At 31.4% G+C, this 10097-nt stretch overlaps 1 protein-coding gene across 2 annotated transcripts; it reads right to left on the reverse strand.

The window, feature by feature from the left end:
- Positions 1-44: 44 nt before the first annotated feature.
- Positions 45-9542, reverse strand: LOC121725692 (AP-1 complex subunit sigma-2). 2 transcript variants are annotated; one of them, XM_042112753.1, is made up of 5 exons: positions 9296-9539; positions 8873-9051; positions 8681-8789; positions 8444-8581; positions 45-748 (listed from the first exon to the last, which is right to left on the reverse strand). In XM_042112753.1, exons 1-5 carry the CDS (start codon positions 9296-9298, stop codon positions 704-706), a joined length of 474 nt encoding a protein of 157 aa, XP_041968687.1. In that variant the 5' UTR covers positions 9299-9539; the 3' UTR covers positions 45-703. The 2 variants fall into 2 exon arrangements, with proteins under 2 accessions (XP_041968687.1, XP_041968688.1); XM_042112754.1 differs by lacking the exon at positions 45-748 and adding an exon at positions 4624-5469 and having other exon boundaries at positions 9296-9542.
- Positions 9543-10097: the final 555 nt, after the last annotated feature.

A 10097-nucleotide genomic window follows, 5' to 3' on the forward strand; every position in this document is an offset into this window, starting at 1 on the left:
TTACTATCTTATGTTTAGGAGGGAATTCTAAGAAAACGAACAACTAAATGCAATAAATTTATTCATTAATTACAATATAATATTCTATAATAGATCATTGTTTTAACAATACTTCCGGCCCCAGACAGATTAGCGAGATATGAGACCCGATATGACCTTTACATATAAGTGGAATAATATATTACAGTCTTGGTCTTAAGTACGTTGCTGCTTACGCGGCTAACTAGTATAATTGAAAATGTATTTAAATCCTAAGTAGAGATAGTTTAAAGACGAGTTGGAAGTACATAGTAATGTCTGTTGGCACTTTATAATAAATATTGAAACAAAATATAATTTATCATTAAAAATTGCACAATGGCAATAAAGTAATTTCTAAAAACACAATTAAATTATATTACTGGAATAAAAGATTTAAAAATAACTTTTGTAAGATAAATACGATTTCAGTTAAATTAAAATAACTATAACTACTAGTTGCCCTTACATTTTATGCATTTTGGTAGATCAATTTATAACGCATAATAATTAAATAGGATTGTTGCGATAATGCCACCGTATCACTTAAAGCTAGTCGATACAATAAAATACTTATAACCGTGTTCTAGCGTTGAGAGTGAAATTAAAAAGCGAAACTAAACAACTAATTAGCTGGTATGGCTGACTACAAGTACCGCCGCGCTCCGCCATCTTGTCTCGCGGTCTACCCAAGGCCGTGGTCCTCGAAGAAGCCCTGCGGAGTCTCCTCCTGCAACAAGTGGTATCACTGAGCCAGTGTCGCTCGTGGCCGTGTTAGGCGAGCTATCGCTAGTCGGCAATTTACAACGAACTGTGTGAGTGTGCTATATTGATGATATATTTCTTGCTGTTAATGTGTATGATAGTAATAATAGTGGGGAGACGGCCATAACCCAATAGGCGCGACATAAGTGTTATTCCATTTTACTACATTTAGACGTCCTAATTAGGATTTGATTACACCAAACAGAAGGCACACTTCTTCCGATTTAGTACGCTAATTAGGACCCTAACTTTCTAAATGCTAAATTTTCACTTGACTAAATTTAGTTACTGAATTAATTTAGACGTCTTAATTTAGTAAGGTGGGATAACTAATAAGCCCTTAAACTAAATTAAAAAGAAAATGAGTTTAGCAAGCGTATCTACCCACAATATAATCTTCCACTACAAGTCTACAACATACTTACCTCTGAATCTAAACCTATATATTTTATCAATAAAAAATTAAGTCTTAAAATAACAATTTAATAAAAGTCTGATGTTACAAATGACGATATATTTTATTCTTACATAAAGTTACATAGGATGGTAAAACATTTATTAAAACTTATGATAATGTGCTACAGCTATGTTAGGTATAAAGATAATTAGGTAATAATAATTATTATAAATGACAAAATTTTAAAGGTAACAAATTAAGGAATGTTTTTAATTGTTTGGAATGTTCTGAATGAATCTGTTACACATATTCCTAACATACTTGAAATAACACATTTTAGGTATGCTGTGCTAAGCCATTTATATAAGGTCAATGTGTCGAAGTCCGTCTGGGAGGTAAGTCCGTCTAGCGGCAATAACTTCCATATTTGAACGACTAGTTTTATATGGCCCAGTGCGTAAAACAATATTGCAAAGTTAGTTTGACCTAAGAAACAGACATGTCGCTACTAAGTACCTGTTACGAAAAAAACGATCTCAAGTTTTTTTTTCGTTTTGTACTCGCAGTCGGAGTGTAAGTCTCTGCAAAAAAAAAATAAAAAAAGTGGAAATACCAAGGAGTTTTTGGAGTTTCTTGGATTACATAAGTAATTTAGTCATCCTTTTACTTATTACTGGTGTTCGATTCGTTAATATCGCTTTAATTTCGTTATTATCACCTTCAACATGTGTCTTACCTAAAATTGCAATAATTGGGAAGTCCGTCTAGTTTTCATAAGGAAAGGCCGTCATATGCCGGTCTTGCTCCGAATCAGATATTGTCAACATTTTCAAATATACATGCCTTTATTATTAATTTGCATTTAAACTTAGGACTACTAAATCATAGCATTGCCCAAATTTTACTGCACGAAAAGAGCATACAAGAGGGGCTGATAAAAATGGCAAAAGTTATAAACAACAAATTAAAAAAATATTGGTTTGGTTTTTTCAATATTCCCAAAACCAACAATTATTTGAGATAATCAAAATTTGAAAAAAGATCCTTAAAGAGCAAGGAAATTTCCTTAAAAAAATCCTACCTCCCGGACCAACAAACCTTATAATTTTAATTGAGTGGCGAAAATATTGGTAAAAACGCGTAACTTTCGCGTGCATGGCCTCTATCTGCCACGTAAACTAAAAAGTTATTTTAACTAACTAAATATTAATATTACGGAATAAAAAAATAGGTACTAAGTAGACGTATCAATAACAATAATCAAATCAAAGTAAAGTAGGGGAGTATGTTGAAAAATGTCTCATCCCATAAATGATGATGAAGCAAAGTTGTAGATTTTACCGGCACTAATTAATATAATTTTGTTGTAATAAACATTTATGTTTATACTTAGTGTTTAATTTTTCAAAAAATTCACTATAATTTTAATGAAAATGTTTGCAACCACTTAGACTTACGATATGCCGGTCATGCCTTAAAATGATATAAAATTAATTTTCTCTGGAATACGAACTGTATTACTGACACCTTAAACACATATTTGAATGGCCGTTTTGCGGCTTTGCTAGACACCGTTGCCATGCATTTTACTTCACAAGTTATGGCTATACTGCTGCTAGACGGACTTACCTGAAACTGTAAGGGAAGTCCGTCTACACGCCGAGTTTTTAAAAAATACCACGAAGTAAAAAAATACGGCAGCTAAGATTATTTTTAGATCATTATAGGTCTAATTAATATACTTATAGCCTATAATTTCCGATAACACAAGTAACTTTAAAAAGCGAATCTCAAGTCAAAAAATTAAGTTAAACTTTAATTTTAGAAAAGTATGCCGGACACACATTGACCTTAATTTCAAAGATTTTATAGGTATATACTTTAGCCTAACCGTTAGAGGTATTAAATAACTATATTGTATGCATATAGATATCAAAAGAGCAAAAATAGATAATTATCCTAAACACTTTGAATAGAAAAATAGGCTTGTAAATTTTTGTATAAAATATGAATGGCGTATTGATTCTATGAAGATAAGAAATGATATGCGATATTGTAGCATACTGCATTTTAACTTCTTCACAAAAAGCTACTTTATTCTTAGCTTAGGAGCTTATATATTTTGGGTGAGTGACTTTATGGAAATATGTATAGTATACGTGCACAGTGCACACGTTGCTTTTAGGCCCTCAAGGGGCAAAAACTAGCAGTTAAAATGGAACTAAGTTTTACATTATTAAATTCGATTTTATATCATTTGGTCAAGGAGTAAACCTGTTAACATAATATATGATATACATAATATTATTCTTGTCGATGTATGAGAATGTATAATGTAAGTATATGCAACCGCCTCAGACTAAATATAAAAAGTATAGATATAGACTTGTACGAACAACCAACTCAGTCCAGATTTTCTTTAATTTTTGAGTCAAACTAAGCTAGCTATTGCACGGCCAGTCTACCAAGCTCATGCGTAGAATAACCTGAAGTTGTAAATGTGACCACAGTTAAGTAGTAATTAAAGAGGATGTAAACATGTAAGTAACATGGTAGCAAAGGCCGTGCGCCCTCTTGGTTTTTTATTTGATCTGAGGCAACTACTTCGTGGTAAGTCGTAACTGGTAACTAATAAATTCGATGGAGACACTTATTATACTATTTAAATTATAGTCAATAAATTCATATTTTCCTACCACATATTCCTTTATCAGAATTGTGTATTATGTTTCAAGCACCCTGTATAATGTAGATGTAATTAATAATATTATGTAACCACCATGGACCATGGAAGGCCACGCTCTTTTGAAGGCCAACTATTTAAAAGTCATAGTTATCGTCATGGTAAGACATATTATTTCTGCTACACACTTAGATCCATCAAACTTAAGGCCCCTAACGCGGCGGCGAGTCGATCGCGCTACAATTGTGGCTGTGCGATCTCATTGCTTACTACTATTTTTAAAGAATTTCCATTAATATATTCTTAGTTGTAAGATGATGTCCAAGCAATGTTCGTTAAAGTTTTTTTAGATAATATAAATATATTGAGCATTTCACGTGTTGCTTAATTGAAAGAGATTATAATATCGTTTTGGTAAAAGCAGATAAATAAGTACATGTAACTCTATTTTCAAGTTAAACGACTGATGTATATATAATATTGGCCTTGTTTGGAGCTGGAGCTTAACAAAACTTAAGTCTATTAAATGGCTATTCAAGCTAAGTTAAAAAGTGATTTATAACATGATACCTGATAAAACAGAGCATTACTTGATAATTTGTTTCCTTAATTTATTTAGTTAATAAGTATTTTCCCAATTGAGTCGCCTTACATGGTCCAGGGTACTTTTTAAACTTACAATAACAAAAATACAATCTTGCATAAAAACAACTTAAATACATTAAAAACATCTTATAAATGATCTCTGTATATAAAAAAAAAAAAACAAAAAAAAAGTAATAACATAATATAAACGAACAAAAATCTTTTATCCACCTTTTATCTAATACTTTTGGAACACCAATTTAATCTCATGGTTATTGTTTATTGCGGATACAAAGTAAAGGCATTTCCACCCATTGTACCTATTACTATTTAGTTATCTTGCTTTACTAGATCAATAATTTCTCTATTAATACTTCTCGGTTCATTTTTTTCTTACCTTTACTTATAAAAACTTTGTGTTACAAAAAACACAGTGGATGTTGTCTATGTCCCATTCACCATAATATTACCAGTGATTTCGATAAAGACAACATCGGTGAATAAGATAATATTATGCTGTATGCACCGTATTAGGGTACGGGTTGGAACCTGACTGCATGCAACAGCAGCAGCAGCAGCAGACGATGAATCGTAGGGAAGATTCTATGAATTTGTATAAGAACTGCATGTTCTTATACAAATTCATAGAATCTTCTAGTCGCTGCGACGCGTGGTCTGCTGTTGTTTCATGCCGCCCGCCGCCGGTTATTAATATATATTTAATAATCCTAACCTACATTTAATGAGTGTGATATTTATATCGTCAATGCCGAAAAGAACTTAAGTGGGTACATAGTCCAGGGACCAGATTCTTTTATCTACTTTATGATATGCGACAGTTAAATTGTTATTATCAAAAGGTATCCTGTCAAGACAATATTTTTTGTTGTTTCAAATTTATAACGTAATGCAAATAATTAAGACTTAGTTTCGCTTGTAGCTGTCCCCACATCTCCGGGTCTTGTCCTCGTCCGGTCTACAGCAGCCCCACCTCCCGCAGTGCGCCGTCTACAGCTTCGTCCTAATACACACCACCCAAACTGTATCATCCCAAATTGCCATATACGAAATAATTCCCTGAATAAGGGTGACGGCGTTCACCCAAAATGGTGTACTTATAATATTACATTTGTCTTCGCAATAGTTCGATCAAACATTACAATAAGAACATTATTTCGAAAAGTTTACATACATGAGTCTGCAATTTTTTAATATCTGATAGAAATTGTTTAGGCTTTACTGCCTAATTTAAAAAGTTTCAAATAAATATAAAGCAGCCATAAGCATGCTGTTAGTAAATAGCACCATCACCTTAAAGCATTTCCCAGCAGACACAAGGAGCACCGTAGCAGGAATAATGTATTATTGCGTGTAGTAAGATAAAATATTATGAAAATGTTATTAAATGCTTCATTATACCATATTCCAACTTACTGGAATGCGGGTATGCGAAATATGAGTTAAAATTGTTAAGAAAAAGACAAAATGCATCAAAATCGTAGATTAAAATATTTTTAATGTTACCATCATATTTTTACATGTCTAGCTACAGTTATGATAATGCTCATACTACGCTTACGGGTTAGAAAGGGCCATGCAAGAAAACAGAAATGTAAGTTTTAAAATTCAATGTATTTCGACATTTAAACACGTACAATGATCTTATGCACTTGAGGCAACTACTAGGACATTGTTCTACATAATCGAGATCGACCTTAAGCGACTGTTAGTAAAAATTATACTGGATGCTGATTGATACCAGCCAGAAAAATCGCCAAGGCACCTTAGCACTCCTGTAAGAGCCCCCAGATTTAGTAAAGGATTAAAAGTAACCTGCGTTTTAAATAGTACTTTTATTTTATGGTACTATTAATAGTATGCAACTGCACCCAGTACAGAAGATTTTAAGTACCTAAGTGAGTTAAGTATGAAAATCAACTATAATCTACTGTATATTAAATACTAAGTTTCTTAATTATACTAACTGATAGATTCAGGTAAAACAATGTCCTGAACATACTTTATATACCTATTCACTACATACACAAATATCAAGCTACTTCACCAATACATTGCTGTCAATGAGTACAGTATAGCTAGGCACAATGACCAATGGAAAGCAATGATAGTCATTACGAAAATTTAGTCAAGTTAAGCTCTTTGTTATCCATTAATGGATATAATTTATAATGGAAAATACACTAAACAATTCGTTTAAGGTTAAGTATTAAAATATATATTGTTACAAAGCCAAATCTACATTATCACTTTGCAAGTAAGTAATTGTCATTCTTAGAAATAAGTTATAATATGCTGCGTTTTTCAGTCTTTGTATAATAAAGTGCTCGAGTTAAGCAAAATAATAAAGAAAAGTACATAAAGTAATAAAAGAAAATAAATGCAGTTTATGTTGTTAATTGAGTAAAATATTGTATATAAGTAATAAAAGTATAGAAAAAATTTATAAAGTGTATAATATATATTATACTCATGCAATTGTAGATAATATTATATAAGCTCATGCAAGGAGTTATGTCCCAAAATATAGACAGCTGTTGAAGTTAAAATCAAAATTCAAAATTAAATAATAATAATGATTATATAAGTCATACAACAATCTATATTTAGGGAACATACTCAACATTTGTAGTTCAAAAACTCTTTTACATTATATTATATTATATTATATTATAACATTGTTTATTTTAAGTTACAGTAGTTTTTTTTATTCAATTCCCTTGGTTTTAATGTTATTAAATTTATCCATCCAAATGTTAAAAAGCTAAAAGACAATTATGTCTTAAGCTTGCATGGCGAATTGGAATTAATGTAAAAGTGTTCACGAGTGTTATATGAATTATGTAAAGTATACATGACTGTTACATGTTAGTGTTTGGTTAGTGCAACAATCCCTCGTTCAAGTCCTGCCGCCACCAGAGCATGCATACATCACACGGAAACACGAAAATATTAGCTGGGTGCGTGTGAAGAGAGTAAGCTGTACATCCTACGTATAATAATAGTATACGTAACTTATGGGAAGGTTAACGAACAGTTATAAAAGGCTTAGAGTGAAAGCAACCAGAAGTAAGTAAGAGAAGATAAAATAGAACATTAATATATATACATAGACAAAGAAAACTTTTAAACACAAAAATGTGCCTATTTCTTTGTGATAAATTAAGATTTTTATCAGTGTTATCAGTATTGTACCAATATAAATAAATTAAATAAATTTGGGTACACAGTTTACTGTTATAGTAGCATTTCTAAAAATTATAAAAAAGTGTTTTGAGCAATTTTTGCAAAATTGCTTTAGAAGGCAGTGCTCCTAATCTTTTTTATACATACATATTTATTACCTAACACAAAACGTAAAGGCACTACTCAGGCCACTGTCCCTATAAAGAATGGTCCGCTTTTATGAATATTAATAATCCTACTCTAAACTCTAAGCAACTGGGGTATGTATAGATTAGATTTTAAATCTATAATTAATATTAATAATATATTGACCATTAATCACACATCTAATTCCACACTGAATCATATCATTTGATAATACTAGAAGAATCTTTAAATAGTTTTCATAAGCAAATAAGACAGTAATAAACTGATGCCTAAGCATATTATTATTTGTGTTTAAATATAATTTTAGTTTTAGTTATGCATTAAAATATGATATGACAAGGTTGTATAGCATTTGATATGTAAATTTTGTATGTTTAAACTTACAGTGAAGTCTTAATGCTATGAGATAGCAGAAATTACTGTTATTTTAAAAACTAAAGCAAGAGTATTGCACAATGTATATTGCTAATTCATAATTAATCCTTCTGCGGATTCTTGGAAATCTATTGTTTACGAGGTCAAATTCGACCGATCGGAGTTGATTGACTATTTACCCAACAAATCCATGCATTTGTTAGGTAAATAGTAAATACAATCTTGTCATGAGTAATATGTTACACAAGCTCATTATCCTGACTACTGACCTCTTGCAGCAGATCCTGTGCAGCGATGGCTTTGAGCACATTCTTCTTGCTGGTCTCCTGCAGCTCGCCACCCAGCACCAGCTCATCCAGTATGAAGTACGCCTTTTCGAAGTTGAAGATTATGTCAAGCTCGCACACCTGAAATTTTTATTTTCAGATATTAAATTTGAGTTACATAAGAACTAAAATATTGTCATTATTCACGACAAGAATATATTGTAGTTTATAGAAACTTACACTGCCAAAGTATTTATCCAGAAGTTCTACATATCGGTGAATTAGTTCAAGGGTAAGTAACTCGTTGTCCTCTTGTTCCATCGCACAGCAGAAGTACAAAGATGCATACCTACAGGAATTTACATACATTAAAACTATAATTAAATATTTGCAATACTAAAGTTAATTTGACACGAGAAGAAAAATATTAACCTCTTATAAACCACTTTGACATCCTTCCATTCCAGAAATGAGCACATCTTAGGCTTACGAGCCAAAACTGTTGTGATAAGTTCCCGAGTAATTTTCTTCTTTAGTTTGTCTGGGTGAGCTACATACCACTTCTGCAGCCTCAATTTGCCTTGTCGGCTGAACAACAGCATAAATTGCATCTGAAATTGTGTTATGGACATATTAGGTCCTACTAAAATAGATTGAGGTTGTGTTGAGGAAAATAAATTAAAACATAGTCCTAACTTATGTTTTACTAATCATTCATCACCACCAAACTCCACAAAGTTTTCAAAGTACTTAACATTTTTTAATTGTGAAAAGGACAAAAGGGGACAAAGTCTGAATTCAACCCTTTTATAGGAGTAGCCATGTACTAATAACAAGCTAAATGACTATACTTACCATTTTTCACGTTTGGTTTTTCAATAGATCCCGAAATATAATAAAAAAGGTACCTAGGTGGAAATTGGAATGTACAATTTGTAACGATTTTAGAAAAGGACAAGCAGCATTACATGTCTAAATTTCGAAGGGTATTAGTTAAATAAAGCAAAGTTAATTTAAACAACTAAGTTTTTTACTTGGTTTTTACGAAATAAATGAATCTTTGAATGTTATTCATTTTTTCTCTGAGAAATACCGTAAAAATAATTATTACAAGTTACAACGAAGAACTTAGAACCTTTTTTTTTTTTTTTTTTTTAATTTATTGGGAGCTGGAAACGAGTCCTTTGCTCCAAAAAAAATACAATAATAATACAAAATACAACAGATTAAAATTAAAAAAAAGGAATGTCTTTCTTCTATGTTGGTTCTCACCACAGGCTCTCACCAATGTTCACACTAAGCACTATTTACAAAAAAAAAAACAAAACACTACTGAATTTCAGTGTTGCCAACTTTTTTTTTAATAACCCACCAAATTCAGCAGCGTAAACCACCAGAAACCGCTAAAACCTAAATGGCCTCTCAAACCACCAGAATTCCACTAAATAACGTAAAGATAACAACAACCTATCTGAATATAATTTGAAAATAATACAACAGCAACGTCATTATTATTATCAAATAATTATTTTTGTTACTACAAAAAGGAAAACATTAGTTACCTATGTACCTATGTATAATTAGGTACTTAACTAAAAAGTAAAGATGAACGTCTTTAGAGGAATCATTGTCATTTACTTGTTCAGTTTGTGAAGAA

Source organism: Aricia agestis, chromosome 3, assembly GCF_905147365.1.
Source record: "Aricia agestis chromosome 3, ilAriAges1.1, whole genome shotgun sequence".
Taxonomy (NCBI): domain Eukaryota; kingdom Metazoa; phylum Arthropoda; class Insecta; order Lepidoptera; family Lycaenidae; genus Aricia; species Aricia agestis.